Here is a 24,965-nt window from a genome sequence, read left to right on the forward strand (position 1 = left end):
ATTTCTCTCCGAATATCCATCTACAATTTTCTACACTGATTCCATCTCCCCTTCAACCTTCAAATGTCAAGGGCAAGATAGAATTTTCAGGATGTAAAATACGATAGATTTTTTCCTTGATTTTTCTCAATCCAAATCCATCATCCGGGCTATAGTTTTTCAACCTTTTAAATTGCAAGACAATGAATTTTTTTTGTTAGAAAAAATTAAGATTTATTCAAAAGGAGTTGAAGACAGTTTCAAAATGAAGTTGAAGACAATGGATTATTGACGAGATTGAATAAGTTTACACATCAATTATAACAAAAGCTTTTACTTATGACATATCAATTAATAAAATTATATATTGGATACCAAACATCGTTTAGGATTTTTTTTAAAATTTTGAAACTTTTTTTTATAGTTAGGCTAGACTTGAAGTTGCTTTGCAATGTGTCGCATGAAACCTTAGGTTCTAAAAAAAATCATTTTTTCCAAAACAAAATAAGATCATATAAGAAAGAATAATGTTGAAGTGACCTTAAGAATGTACTTCATATACGCTTTTGGTTCATCAAGATTCGAGTCCAAAAGCGTCTATGGTCACAACACACTTTCACGTCAATATGTGTTATGAGGTACAATCTTGCGATCACTCCAGCACGACTCTTAGAGAAATTCTAGATTTCAAAAAGGAAAATGCTGGAATGACACAAACAGAGACACAAAGGTGACAAAAATGATGCAGTGGTGGCACATAACCATAGATGCTTTTTACTCCTATCTCGCGAAAAAGCATCTCCAGTAATGTGCACGACACCACATTATTTTATCACCTTTGTGTCACCCCAGCACGACTCTTTCAAAAATCCTCATGCGTGGAGTCCAACTTTGAAGTTGCCGGGCTGCTTCAAAATTTTGGAGGAACCCTCTTGTTACAAGACACAGCATGTTGTATTTATTTCACAACCCTACATTTTTGTCAATATTTGAGATACCTCCTTGAAAATGCCACGTGTAATCCAAAGGAAAGGGTTCTAATAAAACTTTTGAAGCAATCCACAGAGGCTATCCAAACAGAATGTCAGTCACTCCCAAATTCTCTTTAAAGAAAAAAGTCTGTGCTGGGGTGACCTCAAGATTGTATATATGGTTCCTGCGCACTTTCACATTTATTGTAAAGAAAACACTACGTAATTGATGATTTTCTACAAAGAGGAAAAAAAAGAGAGGGGTGCCATACTTAAAAAAAAATCAAGAACAGCCATCTACATTGAATCATTTATACAAGTAAAAGTTAGTGTGCCAATAGAAATTATATTGTCTTCGTATAAATCTTATATATTCATAGAAAACAAATAAAAATAAAACAATATATGCAAGTCCATGAATCAAAAATCAACAACCCACCAGCAAAACCATTCATCATAGCTTCTAAAGGAAAAAATAAATAAAATAGCCCACCACCGTATGCACATGCCCACCAAGCAAACTTGCAACAAACCTTCAATCATGTATTGAACTGTAAAAAGACTCAAATCTGAATCTGTCTCTCAATCCATCACATTTCATGATGGAATCTGCCATCGCCCAATCCTTGGATTCTGGCTTTGATCCATTCTAGCCAACTCTAGCAGTCTTCATCATCTTCTCTAACTAATCTTTGGTTACCCATCTGGGCCCACGAATTTGAAACCCACCATAGCTTCGATCACTGCTACTTTCTCCCCCACTCTCCGCACTGCCATACCCTGACTTTCTACGGTGCTTCTTTGACCTCAAGACTCCACTATCACTGATGCTCCCATTCAAGAGAGGGTCGTCTATACCACGAATCTCCCTACGTGTCGGTGACGATGAGCTGACACAACTATCATCCTTGGTTCTCTTATCCTTGTTTATGTTTTGGGACATCTTGTGTAGTTTCTCATTGAACCGTGTGAACCCCTTTTCCACAGGCTGCACCGCTTGGGTCACAGTGAACCTGACATCATTCACAATCTGCATAAAACCCACATCAGTACTCACTTGCATCATCCTTATATATATAGGATAGATCTCCTAGCTACCCCATTTTTACATTATCATCTTTACATTCGGGCAACTGGATACCTTAGATCGTAAGGAATAACAGCTAATAAGAAAGAAGAAAGCTTACATATCCACCGCCACCAAGGACAACGTCCTTAACAGTTTCTCTGAAGGTCATTCCACTCTTGATGTCAATGTCAGGCTGTGGAAGTCGTATCTTTGTGGGTCGTTCGCTGTCCCTAACCTCATCTGGATCTAGAGGACAGTCCACAGATGCATAATCTCCAAGAACTGAAACGATTCCAGGCAAGCGGTCTCCCATTAGCTCGTATGGCTTGGCAGGGAACACAGAGAGGTGAACAATGGAAGCAATGGCCATCTGTTCTGGAAGAACACATAGACCTGTTAAACTTCAATGTTTAAAATAGTTTGATGTACATAAGATAGACCACGCATGACAATCAAGAAATTACTTCCATATCTGTTAAGTCTCCAGGTAAATCAATCAGACCTGTTCCACATTTAATCATATTAAATACTTTCTTCATTATAAGTGGTCTAGGAAAAAAATAATGAAACAACTATACAAACATATTGCACAAGCAGATGACACAAAGTAAGAAAGACAATACCAAGGTAGAAATCAAAGGACGAGGCATATTAATCACAAAATCCAAGACCTTAGTACAAAGGAGGGACGTAAATTTGTGGAATTTGCATCATAAACAAATGGTTGCCCAAAATATAGTTTTAACTCTAAAGATTAGTAGGATATATAAGCATAAATAGTGGAAAGACCTGAAGTACTAGATAAGCAGAGAATTTTTCCTTTAAGACTCGAAATGACAGATAAGCATAAATAATGGAATGCTATTTTATGAAGTACTGTAATTAAGTGCTACTGCTACCACTACCACCACTATTATAATAATAATTAATAAATAACCATAATGTCCTTGGCCATAGCACTTTCCTTTATATAGTGGATCCAATCAAAGAGAACGAGTAACATGACTTACCTCTATACAAATGATGAAGTCCTGAACACTTGATTTGAAATGCAAATCTTGAGCTATAGAACTTTTGAACAAACCTAGATCATAGAGGAGCGCAATTGCCACACCTTGCCACCATGTCAAAAAGACGATTGATTTAAACACCAAGAACTTGCCCAGTGGTTTTATGTGCTCCAATTCATCCTTCGTAACAGTATAGAATTGAACTAAACAATACAAAGCCCAGGATTGACTGAAATTAAGAACCACTGCCATGTAAGGATACCTATGAAATTGGCAAGCAAGCAAAGGAAATCAGAATGCCACACAACAGAACAAAAAGATGAGCGTTACAGATCGAATTTAATTGCTGATTATTCCAGTTTAATTTAAATGATCACTTACAAATTAATACCTATCAGAAAAGAAGAAAAAAAAATTGTACAAAGTAATGAACAAATGTAATGCCTCTTCCATCAATTCAGAACTGAAACTATTTATTTATAACTATATATCAAGCTTATAAACAAAGCAAAGGCTACTGCATAATAAATAAGACATGCTAGCATGCAACAAGCAAGACTGGTATATGAGTGATGCACGTGAAAGTGGACATGTATCTACCTTACACATGTAAATTGTAGTCTAAAGAAGTAATTAATCTGTGTGTGTGTGTGTGTGTGTGTGTGTGTGTGTGTGTGTGTGTGTGTCTCTCTCTCTCTCTCTCTCTCTCTCTCTCTCTCTCTCTCTCTCTCTCTCTCTCTCTCTCTCTATATATATATATATATATAGGATTCAGAATTGGTATGGGAGAGGTACCTTGATTGCTGACTATGATGTGCATGAAGCTTCATCAAGAATCGGCTAGATAACACAAGACATGCACCATCATCATCTATGCCACATCCCAAATATTGGGGTTGGCAACATAAATCTTATTTTGCAATTCATCTCTATCTTGAGCCATATCTTCTGCCATAGTATATGTTTATGAAGGTTCCAACTTAGCTAAGTTGGTAAAGGCGTGTGGAGTATCATTGTATTGATCCCACGACCTAGGTTCAAACCTCATTGAACCACTAACCGCCTTGCTTGCATAGCAAACAAGTATATATTTTCGTACTAGGAGCATTTCTAGTTTTTCCAATTGAGACACCAGACATGCTAGCTGTCAATCACGCTCAGCAACATTAGTGCCAAATATCTCAGCTGATACCAGGTCGCCAAGGCTCTCTGCTGTTGTTACTCAGCAATGGCAGCCGAGAGACAGCGTTTCCAATGCTGTCTACCTCCATCCATATTGCTTTTTGACTTTCCTCTAACTCCTTTTCAGAGCCATCGACTTGCCCAAACCATACCACTGGCACTTCCAATCACAAGACCAAAAGTATGCCATTTCAGTGAGATGGCACCTCCTTTGCTTTATTCACATAATTGTAAAGGTGCATCGTAGCCGCCCCCCCCCCCCCCCCCCCACACACACCCACACAAGCACATCAGAAATATGAACAGCCACACCACATACATGGGAAAATACAAACTCGTGCATAAGACGTGTCACCAAAATAGTTGCGACACTTGATTTCAATCCTTGTTTGGATAGGGAGGGAAAGGGATGGTATTTCGTGAAGTATGATCGTACACAAGTCCTTAATGTCATCAAAAGCCTTTGCCAATAACAAGTACACTAAAAATGAAAAACAACACACAATTACGTGTAAGCCCCCCCCCCCCCCCCCCCCCCCCAAAAAAAAAATAAATAAATAAATAAAAAAAATAAAATAAACTGAATAGGTGGTAACATCATTAGCTCCACAAATAAACAACCTTCAAGAATTCATCCCCTGTTGGGGGTTTAAAATCATCTCACGAGCATATACAATTCTAAGTACAGTTAACATGGAAAAAAGAATAAGCCAGAGAATGAAGATCATTCCAAGGACAACAATAAGTTTATTACTCAAACACATACCAACAGATTAACCTCAAAAGAATAAAAAAATCTGTTGTTCATACTCAAGTCTTTTAACCTCAAAAGCAAAAAGTCAATGGAAAGGAAAGCTCGGAGCAGGATCTAATTATTAGCATTCTTGGTTTTTTGTTCTTTTGGAGTAAGCAGTTTCAAGGACTTTAGTGGGTTGTTTTTTGAAGACTTCTTATTTAGATGGGATATTGTTTGTTGGGGGGAGACTTAAAAGCTGTATCTGTTTTCTTGAGGACTCCTTGTCCTCTTATCAATAAATTTTTTGCTTATCAAAAAAACAAAAAAATTGGACATTTATCTTACCCACATTTCCACGTAAACTCTCCTTCACAATACACACCAAATGCCTCTAGAATGACTGCTGAAATAGCAGTCAAACTCTTTATAATCATCTGCGAAAAAATAGTAAACGGAAAGGACTAAATATTTTATTTTCATGACCCAAAAAGGAAAACAACTTACGTAGAATTGATTCATAGAAAGTAAAATTAAATGATTCAATTTTCTAACCAAAAGCAAACATACATATTGAACAATTCCAAACTTCACAACTTGGTAAAACCATCGACCAAGTTTCCATGGTTTCAAGAAATAATTCATTGGAAAAGGATGCTTTACAACACCCTTGTCAGAACTATGTTTCAATAGGGGAGTTTTGGCACTCATCCGTCCTTCCCTCCTCATAAACTCAATTGTCCTATCTTCCCCGCCTGAGAAAATGAAACAAACATCAGTCAGGACTCAGGAATTTACAACCGTACGATAAGAATCTATATATGCTGGAAAAGGTAAGGTCAACCCTACAAAACATACAAAAAATAATAGAGTAGAAAGAAAGAACTTAGCAATGACCTCAGACAACAATATCAATCTCCTGCATCTCACATGAGAAAATGCCCAAATTTCAGGAACTTAGCCCAGCTGATTGCTCTTCTTTTTACAGAATAATCAAAGAAAGTATCGTCATAGACATGCATTTAGTAAAGTGCATCTGAGAGGGTGACAGTTATCTATAATGCTCAGATAACCTGTCAGTGCCCCAAATACCAGCCCTTTTTAACTGGCATCTCTTCCAAATGGTAATGGAAAATGCAGTTGCATGACTTTCTTTGATGAAAAATTATCAATGTCAGTACAGTTTTTTGAGGTTGGTAGCATAATATGTAACAAGAACACTCCATTTTCTATAAAAAATTCCATGGTGGACATCATGTCAGACACATGCCAACATCATGAAACAAATCTCAATTTATTCAAATCGCTTGTTTTTATCTGTTATTTAAATAGTTGGGCTAGAAGCACCACCAGATTAGCTATCTGGCCGACTACCAAATTCGACTAGTGCCACATGTCAAAGAAGAACAGTCAAAGCCTAGTGGTTATTATAATTTTTCAGTAGCACTACTTTATTTTATACTTCTTTCAAGGAAAAAATAGAATAATCCTCTAAAAATGTGTATCTAAATTCAACCACTCAAGCTTCTTACCATTCTTGAACCTCAACGAGGGAATCTTCTCCTACCAATCAGAATCACCAGCCAAGCTTACTAGTCCACTATTTATGTGGCTCTAAGAACTTTATGGTAGAAAGAAAAAAAAACTTACAAAGCTCATAAAAAAACCCTCAAAACCTTAGATGCATTCTAAATGAGAGGGAGAGGATGAGGGGGATGTGTGAGTGAGTGAGTGAGTGTGTGTGTGTGTGAGAGAGAGAGAGAGAGAGATAATTAGTCAAACAAAAGCACCATTGGATGCCGTTAGAATGATTGGTTGTTGTTCCACAAACATTTTTTTTAAACAGAGAGAGAGGTTTCTTCCTACAAGTCAAAATCATCGTCAAAAGTTGTTGGATCCACCACGTTTGTTGTTCCCAATTCCAACAACTTCAAAGAGAGAATGAAAAGAAAAGGGAAAGGAGAGACGTGTTTCTTTCTACATCTTTACAAGAGCTATAAAAGATACCTTGCAAAGGTTATATGGGAACTAGTGACACAAGCATCATTTTTTTGGTGGGTAAGCCGGATTCGAACCCACGGCCTCAAAGTTGCATATTAATATATCAACCAATTGAGTTATCGATCTAAGCTCCATTAGAACCTCATTGTAGAATAAGAATTAAGGTTACAACAAGGATTTATAGGGTAGAGGATTCACTGCTACGTTGCATGGACTTTAGACACATCGGATTCTGATATTTGCTTTGATTGTAGAGCTACACTTCCATATTTCATTATTCTATTGTCTATAGGTAAATGATAAAATATCTCACCATATAGTCCATTTGTATCCTTTTCACTACATTACCTATTTTTCAGGGTTCGCCAAGTTGACACTGTGTAAACTTGTACCCATGTTGGACTTATATTATGTGGATGGGTATTTGATTATTGTAACCATTTGTGGCTAGTGTATATCCGTATGTCTAATTATCTATAATGTGTATAGCAGGCTTTAAAATCACATCCAAGATGGATGTGTCTAGCCATCATTTCAGTTGAGTCTCACAAACTCACACATGAATCTTACACAGACTTAACTAAGACACTTAGTCTCAACTATCTTACCCTCCTACCCGATTCAGGTGCCATGATGGAATTTTGAAATTTTGTTGTGTATTTGTATATGATACTCGAAATTAAATATGCCCAACGTAACTAGATCAACATGATACCATTACTGATTCCGAAACTGCACAGATATTCTACATACAAATTTCTCATTTCTTCTTGTACCATTATTTATTTTCTTTACTCCTAGAAATTTTCTTGTTAGTTTTGGGAAGAAGGAAAAAAAAAAAGGTGTAGCGAGTATATACAACAAGTGGTATTGTAAACAAAAACATCAATATTAGAAATTTCATTACATTTGTCACATTGTGAATACAAAAATAATACTTAGCTTTCAAAAGTTATAACATTATAATTTAAAAAAAAAGGTTATAAAAATGAAGTATGGTATCAACATATTGGCTGGGATTAACCGTGTTGTATCCATGTCCCATATTTCAGGCAGCAAATTGTTCTATAATCATTTTCCATATCACTGTCCAAGTCAGGATCCAACTATCCATATCTAGACACCATAGGCCATTATGCTTGAATTTAAACTTGTATTCAAGTATATGTTTCATCAATATATTTATGAATTATCCACAGTTGTATAGAAAATGCATTACTTGTACATAAATGTCACCATATATGTGTATATATGTACTTCTGAGTTCCAACAGTTTCGGTCCTTATAATTAGGAAGCACAAGCGGATGATCATGAAACCCAATTCTTTCAACGTGAAAATCTTAGGTTACAACACAGAAAAGGTGAGTACATAGAATCTTAAACTTGAACACCAAGATTATTCCTGGCAATCGTATTCTGAAAGCACCATAATGGGGTCATCATTCTGTTCAAGAGAAATAAGGGAAAATGGTACTCTAGAATAAGCAGTGCATTGTGTATGTAAACATGTACACGAATCTCATTGAACTTTTTGTCAATTGCAGTGAGTATATTGGGAGATAACTAACACTAGGTATCTTTCGAACAAGGGCTCAACATGCCATAGAGAGGCTGCCACACAATTCACACTTTTTATACACTCCTTACAATCATGGCTGGCCCACACAAAATCCAATATGGTTCCTGTAATTAACTTAAACTTTTTCAAATGTGACCCTCTAAAGTTGTCTATCTACCAACAATCAAGAAGAATATATAAACAAAAGCACATTGCTCTTTGTAGAAGGCATACCCAAGCAAGCCACGAGGTATCTTCCAAAGCAATACATGGCGAAGGCCTCATAGCAATCACGTAGGATCTCACAATCAACACTAATTGGTGGGTTCACCAGTGAAACAAACTGTAGAAGTAAATCATTGTGTTAGATAACATGATCTAGCATAATGTTCCTACATAGGCACAGAACATCACCAAGTTTAAAATGTCATTTTAATTGGGTGTTATATCAAAAAAGGAAACCAAAACGTATCAATATATTCCGAAGCATTGCATATAAATTAACAAAAACTAATTGTTTCTTAAAAATATAAAAAAATGCTTTCAAGTAATTAAATGGAAGTTAAATTTAAATCTCACAGTTCTTCAAATCCATAGGCATTCGAAATGTTCTAAAACATTCCAAAACAAACATTGTGTAGCTCAAACATTGCATTAGAAATGATAAATCACTCCTTTTCACATTGATACACATTGAAAATGTTTCGAGGCATTCCAAAACAAACATTTGAATACCTCCAAAAAAATGCATTTAATGCCTAAATAACATCAAAAGTGCTTGGGCATGGCATGGCCTGACATGAATAGATAGTTTGTTGTTACACATCTTTTCTCATTCATCATGTTTCAAATTGAGGGGAGAAGCAGACAACAAAGCAGTGCCAAAGGTAAACACATAGGTCTCACTTTTCTAAAATGTCAAAGGTAAAATAACAAACGAAAAATATTTGTATGAACCAATATGTTATGTGAAACATACTAATACATTCCAAAATTACCAAAACGTTTATGTACTTTCCAAATTTCATAAAATACAACAGCGGTTCTGGTACCAAAAATTATTGAAATTGTGGACCTTGAACACCCCAAAACAAAGGATCCAACATCAAGTATTCATCCCCAAAAATAATTTTAAAGAATTAGTGGAAATGAACTTAAAAGGTTAATTACTTATTTATGACTTTATTTAGAAAATAAAATATAAAACAATTTAAAATTGATTAGGAAACTCCCTAGGGAAACAAATATATGTGTCGATAATTCTGTAGTTTCCAAACTTCTAAAAATGGTGCCACATGCTTCTCTTAACTTTCATGAATTCAATTCGATTTTTTTCTTTGGTAAAAGAAGTTTACCTCAAAACTGAAGCTCATAACCACAAATCAGACATTTAATTTCTTTTCATGCAAGCTTTCACATACATAAATGCTTATACACATAAAAAGTATTTAAAAAAAAAACTGAATTCTTCAAGTCATAGGTTTTATTCTATGAAGGAGAAGCTAAATTTCAATTTATGACATTTCTCTATGTATGTTTTTATCAGTACATTTCTCTATGTATAATGGTATAATATATACATAATTGTGTGTGACATCACATGCTCTTAGAAGAAAAGCTTACCGATTCAATGGCATAACAAGGAACCATTAAGATAACACCAAGAAGAAACTTTTGCTCCTGCAAGGGAAGCCAGAAAAAAAAATGTTAAGTTGTGAAAATAATTAACCAACCAAAGGATCCACATATAGTGAAGGAAATATTATGAACATTAGAAAGAATGGAGGAAAACCTCTGGATTCTTATATGCAGACAGATGCTCAAATATAAGGTATATTGAAAGTGAAAGAGTCACAAGAACAAGGGTGCCAGCAATAATTTCAGCCCATGTAGGTGGGAAGGAAGCTAGGGAAATGAGGTGGAGATACTCAGATATCGTCATCAGCTATGATTACTGTCGACTGCTTTAGATTCTCAGGGATAGCCGGCATAATTGAATGGTCAGATCCCAAATCTAAAACTTTCAGTTATAATCAACATCATCCAATAGAAATAGTAGCATATGGACCTGCTGACATACATAATAAATAATCAGTACAGCCTTAGAACCACAATCCTCCCAATCTCATAAAACACAGTTAAAGTATATATAGAGGAAAACAACAAATACGATAAGAAGTATTCAGAATAGGGGATAAAATGAACTAATGTATATTGAGTTTCTTGTGCTGAAACTTGAAAATGATTCAATAAACAGGAAAATTTAGACTAAAGAATGTGAAACAACACAATATTAAAAACTATATTTATGACATCATGTGTGCGTGTAGACAAAATATGACTCGTTGGACTGTGACTTGTGAGTTTCTTGCGACACATGTTACATGATTTTTTAGAGAATATGCTCCATGGATGCATGTATGGGCGCCCAAAATCCAATACACGGACAGAAATGTAGGATTTGCCAAACTCTACAAAATGGGATTCATGGATTCAGCACGTGTTTTATAACTTTGAATAAACAAAATTTTCTATTTAATATAAGGATAATGATGGATTACGTAACGGAAAATATAATATGAAGTATATCATATACCAATGAAAAAAAAAAAATCTTTTTTTTGGTATGGGTTTGTGATTAGCAAGGTGAAGGTGGGCTCAAGTGGAGGTTTGGATTTGGGCCGTGGGAAAAACACTCCACATGTCTTACCAACTTAGCCAAGTTGGCTCTTCAAGAGTACATTTATTCAATTTTATATTTTCAACAAACAAAATAATACTAGAAAGGATAGAATTCAAAATCTATGATAATACTAATTAATATCTTACACTAAGGAGAAAAGAAACAGTAGTGCTTGCAACAGACTCCCATGAAGTGTTGGGATTTGACTAGAAACTTTACCCTTTTAGAATAGTATGTGCAACATAGCTCACAAAGAAGGTCACAAGATGCGACATCAGCCTACAAGTAACGACCGGCTGCAGACTAATCCTACTATTGGGCTAATGAGATAAACCCGTGAGCTACTTGTGACAATGGAACTCCATTTTACAAGAATTTAGTGTCACACTCATGAGTGAGACACATGCTAACACAATTCTATAGTAAAACTTGCCTACATATTCCCTCCCTCACTCTCACATGTACACTCTCTCCATTTGATCAAAACCCTTTGGAGTAGAATGAACGGCTAAGGTTTCTATATTGATCAATCAAAATGGTAGAACTGCCAACAAATCAAGGTTCATCTCTCTCGGTCACCATATCAAGTTTGCATATTCAAAATATAAGATATATCTTTCACCTTCTTTGATTTCTATTAGTTCTCTAGAATGGTTGTTTGGATTTTCTTTTTGGAGAATGGAGACTCCTCCTAAGATGTCATTTGTATTTTCATTCTCTATTTATCTTCAATCTCTATTTTAGGGTTTCATTTGATAACAATCAGGGTTCCTCTCTCATGGTCGTCATTTATGAGTTGGCAATTTTCAAAAGGTAAGACATCTCTTCCATCTATCTCTATTTTTTGTGATTTCTATTAGTTCTCTAGCATGTGATTCATGTTTCCAATTTCACTCACATGCAGCATACAAGCTTTTTCCCTAATATAGAGTAAGAATAAACTATATGGGTTGGTAATGTTTTGGGTTTGCGAGAGTCAATGTGAGTAACACTTTGTACCAATGTCACACCGATAGGTATCGTGTACCTTTGTCGCATAGCTCATAACCACTCATATATAATTTGATCATAGTTTTCTAAAAGGCCCCTAGTATTTTAATCATCATCAATGTTTTATCCCAATGAGTCTTGTTAGTCCATTCATTTTGTCTAAAGTCACATCTTTTGCTATTAGAAGTGTTCATATCTTCTTTCACTACCTCAATTCACATTCTTTTGGGTCTTCCTCTCACCCTTTCAAAACCTTCAACTTACATATTCCTTCTAACTGGGACTATAATCGACCTTCATTCCCAAAACATCTAAATCGACTTTATCTTAGTTTACCATCTATTAGAACTATATTTTCTTGAATGTGTTCATTTCTAATTTTATTTTTCTTAGTTTTTTCCACTCACCCATCTCAACATCCTCATCCCTGCTACACTCAATCTGTTAACGTGAATCTTCCCAACCAGCCAACATTCAGCTTTAAAAAGCAAAGCTGGTCTTATTGTCGTCTTATAAAACCTTACTAAAATATTAAAAACACAATTTATGAATTATCTTGCCGTTTTGCTCTTCACCATTCTTATCTCCTATACGGAGAACTCAGATTTGCAATGGTAATGCAGCTCTCAACATCAGAAAGAAGTTGTGCAAACTCTATATGAAATTTCACTCGAATATTCACAGCAGAGGAAACTCTCTACCTGAACCTATAAAAAAGATAGGGTTTCAATCCTTTTCTAGCCAAACTGAAACCATCTATGTTGCAACCAGGCTCGATTTTTTTCAAAGACTGGACCAAATTTTAACAGAACCAATTTTTTTTAAGTCAAAAACGAATTAGGGAAAAAAAAAATTAATTAAACCTATTTATATATTCCAGATAACCAAAAAAATTAATCAAATAATTGATCAAAAATACTAACAGATATCAAACAAACCTAAATAAATAATAAAATCTAATCAACATATAAATATCTATCATTAACAGAAGGAGAGTTCAAATATTAGCACATGAAACACAAAACGGCTAAAAAGGGTTCGCAAAATTTCGTCTGGTCATCAAGTTTTTCTCTGTCCCATAATCATCAAATCAAAAGATGATCTAAAACATCAAAATTATTCAAGATTTGTACGATTTCAAGGACCGATAACTGAAATAGAAACAGTAATCTAAAGAGAGAACATTGGGAAGAAGAAGACCTGATCGAAGAGTTTTGCGAGAAGAAGACCTCCTAGTTCTCACCGCGCGCGCGCTCTCTCGGAGGCGCGTTTTTCTTCACGTATGAAAACTTATATATAAATAAATATTATTTTATAAAAATAAACTATAATATATTTGGAGTTACATCTTCGCACGCTAACGATACAAAATTGTGCATATCATTGAATCTACCTTGCGAAGGATGGATTGATGAGGAGAGTCTGTGAGGCTTGTTAACGGCTCGATCTGGTGGTTTGGGTATTTCCGAATATACTATATAGATGCTTAATGACAAACGGGTCCGGATTTTTTTTTCTTTTTTTTCTCGTAAGACACCATCCACTTTGAATTTTGATCGAATGTTAGTGGGGCACAACAGTTCGGTTTGGAGCTAGATCGGGACCAAATGGACATAGGGTTGGTTCTACTTGTGAGCCATAGGCCCACATCGTCTGGGTATCAAGATCCTAAGCTATATATAAACCTGGGACTCCTCACCTTACGAATCGATTTTGTAAGGATGAGTAGGCCCATGGGCTTTTACATGGTATTAGAACAAATAATCAAAAGGATATAAGAGACACATTACACGTGAGGGGGAGTACGAGCAATAGTCCCACAGGACAAAGAGGATTTTAAAATCTTGCTTGCTATGACTAGGTGGAGGTTGAGGGTTAGGACTTGAAAAAGGAAACCAAACTTCATTGAATATGACATGTCGTGAAGTATACTTGCCTCAAGAGGTAAAGAGGTAGGTGCTTTATGTGAGGAACTTTAACCAAGGAAAACACATAAAAAGAAATGTAAAGAAGTGGTGCTTTATGCGAGGAACTTTAACCAAGGAAAACACATAAAAAGATACGAGGAACTTTAACCAAGGAAACACATGAAAATTAGTGATAAATCAATTTGTAAGCTTTATAAGATCTGAGATAAGGAAATCATTCACATCCAAAGACTTTAAGAAAATTATAATTAGGTTTAGAGTGAAAGAGATATTCATGAGGAGACTTGGTATCGAGAATAGGAGTTGGGAGGCGATTGAGAAGATAAATCGCAGTACTAAAAGCATCATCCCAATAAGATGGAATAGAAGCGATTGTCATTAAGGTAAAATCAGTGTCAACTATACGATGATACCGTCGTTTGGCAAGTCCCTTATGCTCTTGCATGTGTGGACAAGAGATATGATGTTCAATACCATTGGAGGAAAGAAAACGGTTGAATTTTCAAAACTCACCACCATCTGTTTGAATACATTTAATCTTATGACCCAAAAGATTTTCAATTTTCTTTTTAAAATAAATGAATACCTTCAAAGTATCGTATTTTAATGGAAATTGAAAGAACCAAATATAACGACTGTGAACGTCAAGAAAATGAATATAATAATGAAAATTATTATTTGATGTTATTGGCGTAGGGCTCCACAAATCATACACAATAAGCTCTAAAGGAGAGCTATAAACAATAGAACTAGAAGGAAAAGACAACCTATGACTCTTGCCCAAAGGACAAGAAGAACAAAAAGGCATAGTTTTGAAAAAATTGAAATAACAAAGATAACACAATCACACAAAACATAAGGATTTACATAGTTCAACAGTGTTCCTACATCCACGGAACAAAACAAGAACAATCACTATTTTCTCATATATTTTACAACCCTAGAGATCTCTCTTTATATATCCGAGGGTTATCAAAACATGTAAAATTCCCCAAAATAGAAAACCCCTTAAGAAAATATTACACAATTACCCTTTTCATACTCAATAAAAAATCTGGGATCCCGTAGTTCTGCGTAGCGCAACAAAATACAAGACATTTACACAACAATAGTCTTATTGGAAACAGAAAACGAATATGCATAAACAAACTGATTGACAGTATGGAGCATCGGATGTCCAAGTCTTTGATGTAGCACATTCATCGATGTTCTTTCACAAAAAAAAAAAAAAAAAAAGCAGATGGACGATGACAAGAAGGCAAACCATCATAGGTACGTTCCAAGCAATAAAAGCCACTTTTATTTGAGCCGCAAAGTAGTTCCTTCCCGGATTGTCAATCCTTCACAACGAAAAATTAGGTGTGAAATTCAAAATAAACACTATTATCTTTCGTAAAATTGGAAACTGATAATAAATGTTGGGTAATAGTTGGGACATAAGGATATTTTTTAGAAAAAAAGACTTAAAAAGGAGTATGAAAAGTAGCAGAGCTAGTATGGAGAATTTTCAAACTTCTGTCGTTACTTATTTTAACAGAGTCGGGTCCTTGGTATTCAGAGTGAAGACTCATGTTGCTGAGATCAACTGTGAGATGATTAGTGGAGTTTGGATGCTAATTTGGTCAAAGATGGGACCAATAGAGGTAGCCATAGCGGAAGGTGGAGACAACTTGTTATTATTGTAGGTAAGGTCATATTGGTACCAACAGTTGATAGCATGATGATTGGTACGACCACAGATTTGACACAATTTGTTGCAAGGCATTGAAGGTGTAGGAAGGAGAGATGTTGATCGACCGCAACCTCACATCCATCCACGTTGATGCAAATGAGGAGATTTTGATTGCATGACCATGTTCGCTTGTGGAAGAGGAGATTCCAAAAATGCATTTTGTTGTGCAATTCGTAGTTCTTGATTAAGAAGTAGCATAGCACAGAGGTCGTCAAGTGAAATATCGTCAGGTTTAGGGGTGATAGATGTTACGAAAGAATCATAATATGATCCTAGCCCACCTAGAATATAAAGGACAATGTCGGATACCATGATAAATTTGGAGGTCCAACTCAAAATCAATTAGCAATGAGTGGAGAGGCCCAAGAGCTTATAAGGAGAGAGACAAGGCAATGAGCATCCGATGTGAGACTAAACTCAACATTACTAATAAGAACCAAATTCGAATTGAAATGCCAATAGAACCAAATCAAGCCAACCTAAGGTGGGTTCAGTTCTATGGATTGTCAATATTCTATAAACTTGCTTGGAAGCAACATATTTTTGGAAAAATGAATAAATAATCAACATGAAATTTCACTAAAAAAAGAAAAAGAAAAATGCATTAATTTACCCATAAAAAAGTCATTAGTTTATGTCTTAACCCCTACAATAATTCATCATATTAAATTAAGAGAGCTATTATGGTCACACCAACTTTTACCAATGCCACACCAATTCTTTTATAAATCACCAAAGAATTGCATATAATTGGTGTGGCATTAGTAAAAGTTGTTGTGGCAATAGCAACTCTCTCAATTAAGAAAAAAATTATTATCTCACTAACTTGTTACTTTCAACACACCATTCATTTTGAAATTAAGTAGTTGTTTACATATGGATTGGTGTAGTATAAGTAAAAGTTGGTGTGTTAATAGTACATCTCTAAATTAATATATATTTATTTATTATATAACGGTTACGTTTTCAGTCTGATTTGGTTATATATTATTTTTGAACCGAGAATTGAACCAAATTGAATGATAACCGAACCGCAACTCGTTACAAATCGAACCATTCTATTCCAAAGCTATTAGTTTGGTTCGATTCTTTGTTTGAATCCAATCAAGTTGTTCCTCTAAATATTAGGTATGTTGTGTGGCGCATGGATACAAATTTGGATCTTTTGTTGGATCAAACTTAGATGTTGATATGCTCTTCTCCCTTGGATTCCTCGATACTTGTCTAGAAAATGCTGTGACAATCAAGTTGGTAGAGAATTGGACAAACCTCTCCGCGGAAGAGCAGGTCCTTGGAGCTTTTTAACAAAGAGCAAAAAACCTCTCCCGCAAGAACAAAAACCTTTCCACGTAAAAGTAAAAAATCTATTCAAACATTTGCTAGCTCCCCGTAGGAGCAGAAGTCGTCAAGAAGCTCTATCCAAACACAGTGAAAGTTTCATACCTTTCATAGTACGTGGGATCTATATTTATATATTTTTTTAGAATCACCGTTTTTGTATTCGTGTTCTGACATCACGTCTCGGGATTACTCTTTCATATGTCGGATCCATTTTGAGACATCCACTCAGGATTGGTCATATGGTGACTATTGGTTTTTGCGTCTTATCATTATTACTCTTTAGTGCTCATGCCTTTCCATCGCAACTCTTTGGTGCTTGTCAAGTCAATCTATACTTTATTCGATACTTGGTTTAGGGGGATTCTATTTGCCACGCCAACTTTTGAGAGCGCCACCCCAATTCATAAAATACATCGGGCTGCATGCAAATGTAGAAACGGCTTGATTAGTTGCCCAATGTGTTTAAACTCCAACCCAAACATGCCACGTAGACATCATTCCTATAGAGGACACCATACTTGATCTTGATTCTTTTCTAATTTCATCACATCGCTTTCTCATACTTCAAAACCATTAACTTATTCAACTCTCTCATTCCTCAACGATGACAATGAAAATCATTGTAATTTCATCGAACTAAATTGTGTCATCAATGAATGATGATGGGTCGGCGATAAATAATAAACTCATAAAATTTCATCAAAGTTTATGATGTAATGCTGCATTTTGATGCTATAATTGGTCATTCTTTTTCTAAAAAACAGTTTGTTCCTGGTGGTGTTGTAAACACATATTTGTCATTCCTTTTATTGAAGGTGTCACTCATGTGCATCTCAAGTGCAATTCACTAATTATATATAACACACTAATTATATAGAGTTGGATGACACCAAACCCACTATGATGAAAAACAAAAGAATTAATGATAAACTGACTCGAAAAATACCACTCAAAATTCACTCATTAACGTGGATGTGTATGGAACCATAGATCTCTTTCCTTCTATATCCCTAATAAAAAGATCTATGACTTTGTGCACATGCCATATCAGCGAGTGAATTTCGAGCGACTTTTTTTGAGTCAATTTATCGGGATTCAAACTATAAAACACATTTGAAAGAGAACATCCATCACAATGTGAAAAAAAGTCCAATTTTGATGGCCTTGGGCCGTTGAATTTTTCGTTGTCAAATTTTTTTTCGAGGGGTCAAAACTGTCAAATTAATGAAAGGTGAGAGAAATTCGACATTTCTAAGCTATCAAATCTGGGAGCATCCTATACTGTCAAAATTCAGTTTTTAAAATTCGTGGGCCTTGGCCCGTCAATTTTTTCTGTCAAATTTTCTAGTTTTCATGTAGTGCATGTTCTTTATTTAAATGGCAAAATCATTATGTCTAAATAATTTGTTATCATACACAAATTTGGCAACATCAATGTCAATTGATTGTTGGTTGTCATTGTACTGCTGCAAGCACTATGGGATGTCATTGGTCTCAAGTGGGTCCTTCTTACTTCTATATAAACCTTCTTATGTAAAGCAAATTAAGTAGAGTAATTGAGCTGCAATAAGTAAAAAAATTAGGGTGCCCATAGAAGCACTCTAAAACATTTGGGTTGGAGACCATGATCAGATCAACAGTTAGAAATCTCCTCATTTTTATGTTCATAATCCTCATAAGAATACATCAAAAATATAAATTCTACAATGTGGAATTTGTTTGTTCAGGAACGAATCTAGTCATAAGGAGGAGAATAGTTACAAAATTCTCCAAAATTTTCAAAAAATTATCTAAATAAGGTAACAATGAATTACTGATTTATCACCAAATATGGTAACATTTTATCCTTTAACCTTAAAATTTCTTGTTATTCAACCTTCAAATCTAAATAACTAAATAGTGTTTTAGGTAGGATTGTCAATGGATTAGATCTTACTCGAAATCCAATTCGTTCCGCTAACTTCGAGTCTGGATCAATGTTTAGGATTCTGATAAGGATCCTAATGAAAACGTTTTTGCTGCACCAAAGCCGAAGCCGAGTCAAATTCAAGAATCCTTGTTAATTTAAAGTTCTTTATTGAGTTGTTTTGTAGGATTAGAGTTTTGTTGATAGTAGAGTCATATTAGCATCACAAGTCTTTATTTATTTAATTATGAAGTTAGTTTTCTTAGTCAACTAGGAATCTTGTTTGAGTTAGGAATCTTAGGGCCTATTTGGATAGCAGGAGCAGAACTACTGTTCCAAAGAATAGGAGCAGAACTACTCTGTGGAGGAGCTGGAAAAGTAATCTGTGCAAAAAAGACATTGGCAATCAACTTTGTGAAGTACTGGCAGAAGTACTTTTGTGCTGAAAGTCTGTTTGGGAACCATATTGACTTCTCATGACTTCTAGAAAAAAGATCGGAATACCCTTATATTATACCAGTTACTGTTTTTGTCTTTTAGTGTCATAATATGCCTTCAAACTATACTGTTTTTGACATTTTAACTATAAATATTAATATATATAATATAATAAATATTAATATAATATAATATAATATTTTAAATATAAATATTAATATAATGTGTTTAACTATAAATATTAATATAATATAATATAATAAATATTAATATAATATAATATTTTAAATATTAAATATTAATATAATGTGTTTAAATCCATTATACTCAGAATTTAAAAAAAAAATTGACAGACTGTCTTTTAGTGTCATAATATGCCTTCAAACTATATTGTTTTTGACATTTTAACTATAAATATTAATATAATATAATATAATAAATATTAATATAATATAATATAATATTTTAAATATTAAATATTAATATATGTGTTTAAATCCATTATACTCAAAATTTCAAAAAAAAAATTTAATATTAATAAAGGTTTCTTTCATTTGATTTAAGGGCAAATGAATTAGGAATATTTTCATAAAAAATTAATAAAGTTAAGAGTATTTTAGTAAAACAAACCGTTAGATTTTGACTCCCCGCAAGATGAGTTTTGAGAAATAGGTTTTCTCGACTTCTTCACAAAGAGTAATTTCTTGCTCTTGCGGGGAGTAACTCTTCGAAGGAGTTGTTCATCCAACGCATCCAAACGACTTTTAACTCCCCACAAGAGTCAGAAGTAGCCAAGGAGTCCTATCCAAACGCCTACTTAGAGTCTAAGATTATCTATAAAAAGACCACACGTGATTACTTAAAAAAAGCAGAGTATATTTTTATATTAAGAAATAAAGTAAAAGTTGGGTTTTAGTTACAGAACCTAATTTTTTTTGGCGAGACCTATCAAAAGGGTTCCTTTCCCTTTCTTCTTTGTCTTATTTAATATATCAAATATTTTGTAGATTTTGCAGTCGGTTATTATTAACAGAATTTGTGGTTGCATTAGATCCAATCTGATATCTTGTTTGGATCGGATCTGGATCAACCATGTCCCAATCCAATAAAGATCCAATCCGATAATATGGTAGAAATTATATACTTGTCGAGAGATACAAAGTTTATTTAGATTTTGTATATGAAATCGGGTTTGGTCTGATCCAAATGTTAATGGATTGGATCTGAATCTTAATATTGAGATTCGATAATAATAAAAAAAAAACATGATATGATTTGGACCCGATACATTGATAGCCCTAGTTTGAGAGATGTTGAAGAAGATGTGTTTGAAGAGGAAACCCAAAACCATCATTTGCATAATACCCAAAAAAATTCTAAACTATTATGAACATTTTTGAAAATTTATAATCAAGTAATTGTTGAATCCAAATTTGATTACCATGATTAAGAGAAGCAAAATCATATAATCACATTAAAGGGTCTCGTTCCCCACCCTAAGCTTTACTCTACACTTTAACAAACGTGTTTTGTCCTACACGGGTTAGAAGTTTTGGAATGGACTGATTTTTGGTGAGGATGATCTTTATGGTGAGGAGATCATCCTCACCAAAAATCAGCTCATTCCAAAACTTCTAATCCCATCAAAAATGGTTTACAAAAAATGGACGGTCCACGATTTTTCAACTTATAAACATGGGGCTAAAATTTTTGGAATGGGCTGATTTTTGGTGAGGATGATCTTCTAATCATAGAGATCATCCTCACCAAAAATCAGCCTATCCCAAAACTTCTAACCCATGTAGGACAAAACACGTTTGTTAAAGTGTAGGGTAAAGCTTAGGGTGTTAAACATTTCCCCACATTAAAACATTCTTTTGCTGGTGTGACAATGGAAAGGGAACCAAGCCTATTGCAGGCGTGCAATGATGACTTGGACATGAAGTTTTTCCTGTTAGTATTAAATTAATAATTATTTGGCAATTCTCAACAACAACCATCCGTTGTAGTCTAGTTGGTTAGGATACTCGGCTCTCACCCGAGAGACCCGGGTTCGAGTCCCGGCAACGGAACTTTTTTATATTTTTTGAGATGCTGCAAATCAAACAAGGAACCACTAGTTAGTCTTTCCTCTTGGATTCATTAGCTTTCCATCAAATCTTGATTATAGTTTTGATTTGGCAAATTATCTTGATTACAGGATTGATTTGGCAACATTTTCATTTGCCAAATCGTTTTCACACAGACATTGTACGGAAAACTATAAGAAGGTGCGTATTACACACCGCCATATGTTGAAGTAATCTACTTTTTCGTCTCTGTATTGCATGAAAGATGTTTGATAAAAGTCCTCAATAAAAACCGTTATTGACGGTTATCCCTGTCATAATGGCGCTCTAAAATAACTGTAATTTCTAGTAACTGCCACTCTAACCGTTTTAACGGTAAGGTGCGAATAATGTTATATGATCACACCCTCTATAGCAGGAATCTTCTATCCAGTAAGTCATTTCGGCCTCTTATCATAAAAATGGTTTGATTTCTAGTTTTTTATGATCCACACTACAAACTTAGTGGGAAATATGCCCAATTGGTGATTCGAATTAGTTTAGAGACCAATATGAATATCATAGTTATTCTCCATATTATTTTAAGCGTTTTTTCTTTTTTGATTTGTGAGAAAATGTTAGTTCCATGTTATTTAGATTTTGAGCATCACTTGTGTCTCGGAATCATATTTTGTTTATGTGGTTCCCTGGTCCCTTCAGTACAAAATTGTATGCCGTTCCTCTGAATGAGTACTATTGGATCTTGTCAGCATATCACATCCTTCTATTTCTCTTTATGTGTCCTAAGTGTTGTAGCTGCTAAGAAATATAGGGTTATTTTGTTTTATTGATTATTAAGGGTAGAATAGTCTTTTCAATTTCTTTTGATTTAGCCTATATATAATCTCTTTGTATTTAGGTTATATCATCTTTTTGTATTCAATTACATTACGTAGAATTAATGAAACAGCAGTAGCCTCCTCTTCTTCTTTGTTTCTCTGGATTGTTAACATGGTATCAGAGCTTTCGTGGAACGAGGTTTAATCTCACACAGAGTTTTTGCGGATCCAACACAAAGGCCAGTGGATTTGGTATGAAGCCTTTCTTTTGCCCCTAATTATGTCAAGTAGGGCAGAAAATGGGCTGGAATTTATCCAAAATTAGTGGGTTTGGGTCCTTGCGGTATATCCGAATAAAAAAATGGGTCGCATATGGTTTGATGTCCCACGATCTGAGTTGGATCTGGCTCGGATCCGGATCCATCCATAATATAACATAAAATAAAATGATTATAATGGTAAAATAGAATAGTATATCAATTAACAAACAAGTATAGAAGAAAAAATATTGAACGATCTAGAATTATCCAACCGATCCATCTCGAATGAAGTAATTCAATTGGGTCGGATCCGGATGGAGTGAAATCAAAATGATTCGGATTTGATTTATCTAGTAAGACCTGAGTCGGATACAAATTCAGATCCTGATAAAGAAATTCGGAATCTGAATATGGATATACTCAGATCCGGCCCGAATCTGACCTATTTTAAGCCCTAATGTTGGGAAACGATGTTGGCTTTGCTATGGGAAGTCAGAGAATGGCCTTTATGGGTTCTTAACTTTTGCTCAATTGCTTGACATCTGCATCTCAACCGTGTGGCGAATGGTTCAGTCAAAACCATTCATATGTGGGCCTCCTTTTAGTAATGCAGAGTTAAAACAAACCAATAGTCCAAAAAGGTTATTTACTCCCTTCTATATTGATGACCATGGTTTTTTTATGGGTAAGCTGGACTTGAACCCACAACCTCAAAGTTATTTTGCAATTTGTCAAACCAACTGAGTATAGGTCTAGGCCCTACTGATGTCGATTGTGATTGTGTAGTTTCTGGAAGTTGTGTGTGATATTCTTCAGTTACACTTACATGAATATGCTTAGAAAGATCAACTTTTAGCTGTTTGTGATTTCAACAATTCTGATGGTAATGGCTTATGGTCCCATCTTGCTTTATTCAAGACTATTTGAACCATTCATCAATCTAGTAAGCTTTCTTATATTCAGTTAAAATAATTTGTGCAGTGATCTGATATTGGTCCATCCGCTCCAGGGAATTTGTGTAAATTAGATGCTTCTATTGTGGAAAGGGCTAATCCTGGTTATTTTAGAAAATGAGTAAAATTAAAATTTCCGGTTTAATTTATTGACCTGGACCTTTTAAGTGACAAGTTCACTTGTCCCACTCCTTACATCGTGCATCAAAATCCATCTCCTCATATGCATTAATACTAAGTTGATAGTCTGATCACATTAACAGGAATCAAGCCTTTGGAAATGGAAAATGGGTCTTACAAGTTATATTTGATCTGGGAAAACTGGCATGCAACTCCAAATTGATGAGCGAAAGGATGGCATTGTTGATCCCTAAATCCAACCACGTTGATTAGGCAGATCTCTCTTGTTCATTTTCATCACCATCATCAGCAGCATACAGCAATGCCTTACTTTTCAGGGTTGGCAACAAATCATCCTTTAGCTTCGATTCTATCTTCATTCACAAGGCCTTAAAACCAATCACTATTTGCAGTGCTACAATGGTTTAGGTTCTTCATACACGGTTGCCTCCATTGCGATCATCACTGTCATTCGATTCTATCTTCTTTCAAAATGCCTTTAGTTTCTTCATACGCATTGCCTTCATTGTCATTCAATACTGTCTTCATTTACATGCCACCTTACCCCAATCACCATTTCCATTGCTATAATAGGTTCTTACACAATGCCTTACCCCAATCACCATATTTCCATTGCTACAATAGGTTCTTCTTCACAATGCCTTCCATCGTCATCATCATGGTCATTCAATGCTTCCTTCATTCACAATGCCTTTAGGTTCTTTATAAACATTTCCTTCATTGCCATTCAATTCTGTCTTCATTAACAATGCCTTACCCAATCCTCATTTCCAGTACTACAAAGGCTTAGGTTCTTCTTACAAAATGCCTTCATTTGTCACGGTTTTTGTCATTTAATTCCATTATTTATCATTCAATTTTACTTTCATTCACAATGCCCTGCCCTCTACATTGTTATTCAATTCAATCTCCATTCACAATGCCTTACCCAATACCAATTTCCCGTGCTACAGTGACTTAGGTTTCTTCTTACACAATGACTTCAATTGTCATCATCCTTGATCATTCAATTCTTACACAATGCCCTACTCTCTACCATGGCTTGGGTTCTTTTTACACAACGGCTTCATTCTTCATTTGCCGTGGTTCATTGTCATTCAATACTGCTTGCATTCATAATGCCCTACCCTCTACAATGGCTGCTTAGGTTCTGCTTAAGCAATGCCTTCATTTGTCATTCAATTCTCTCTTCACTCACACTG

At 34.9% G+C, this 24,965-nt stretch overlaps 1 protein-coding gene and 1 non-coding gene across 6 annotated transcripts; one reads left to right on the top strand and one right to left on the bottom strand.

The window, feature by feature from the left end:
- Positions 1–1,248: 1,248 nt before the first annotated feature.
- Positions 1,249–13,636, bottom strand: LOC147407666 (protein LAZ1-like). 5 transcript variants are annotated; one of them, XM_086436335.1, is made up of 10 exons: positions 13,571–13,636; positions 13,378–13,451; positions 10,297–10,572; positions 10,128–10,184; positions 8,739–8,847; positions 5,515–5,699; positions 5,293–5,381; positions 3,030–3,291; positions 2,138–2,389; positions 1,249–1,980 (listed from the first exon to the last, which is right to left on the bottom strand). In XM_086436335.1, the coding sequence occupies exons 3-10, from the start codon at positions 10,444–10,446 to the stop codon at positions 1,636–1,638; spliced, it is 1,449 nt and encodes a 482-aa protein (XP_086292461.1). In that variant the 5' UTR covers positions 10,447–10,572; positions 13,378–13,451; positions 13,571–13,636; the 3' UTR covers positions 1,249–1,635. The 5 variants fall into 5 exon arrangements, with proteins under 5 accessions (XP_086292461.1, XP_086292463.1, XP_086292465.1 ...); XM_086436337.1 differs by lacking the exon at positions 13,571–13,636 and adding an exon at positions 2,484–2,521 and having other exon boundaries at positions 3,104–3,291; positions 13,378–13,564; XM_086436339.1 differs by lacking the exon at positions 13,571–13,636 and having other exon boundaries at positions 2,138–2,394; positions 3,104–3,291; positions 13,378–13,564.
- Positions 13,637–21,521: 7,885 nt separating this feature from the next.
- On the top strand, positions 21,522–21,594 carry TRNAE-CUC (transfer RNA glutamic acid (anticodon CUC)). The gene has a single exon. It is a non-coding gene; the product is annotated as a tRNA-Glu (tRNA).
- The last annotated feature ends 3,371 nt before the right edge of the window (positions 21,595–24,965 follow it).

The sequence above is a fragment of the Akebia trifoliata genome, chromosome 3 (assembly GCF_017979445.1).
Source record: "Akebia trifoliata isolate Shusen 1 chromosome 3, ASM1797944v1, whole genome shotgun sequence".
Taxonomy (NCBI): Eukaryota; Viridiplantae; Streptophyta; class Magnoliopsida; order Ranunculales; family Lardizabalaceae; genus Akebia; species Akebia trifoliata.

Excerpts from the sequence above, each read along its gene's own strand:
- LOC147407666 (XM_086436335.1), bottom strand. The coding sequence starts at position 10,446 with ATGACGATATCTGAGTATCTCCACCTCATTTCCCTAGCTTCCTTCCCA. Across the intron at positions 8,848-10,127 it reads CTTGTTATGCCATTGAATCG|TTTGTTTCACTGGTGAACCC; the intron begins GTAAGCTTTTCT and ends TTACTTCTACAG. Across the intron at positions 1,981-2,137 it reads TCCTTGGTGGCGGTGGATAT|ATTGTGAATGATGTCAGGTT; the intron begins GTAAGCTTTCTT and ends GGTTTTATGCAG.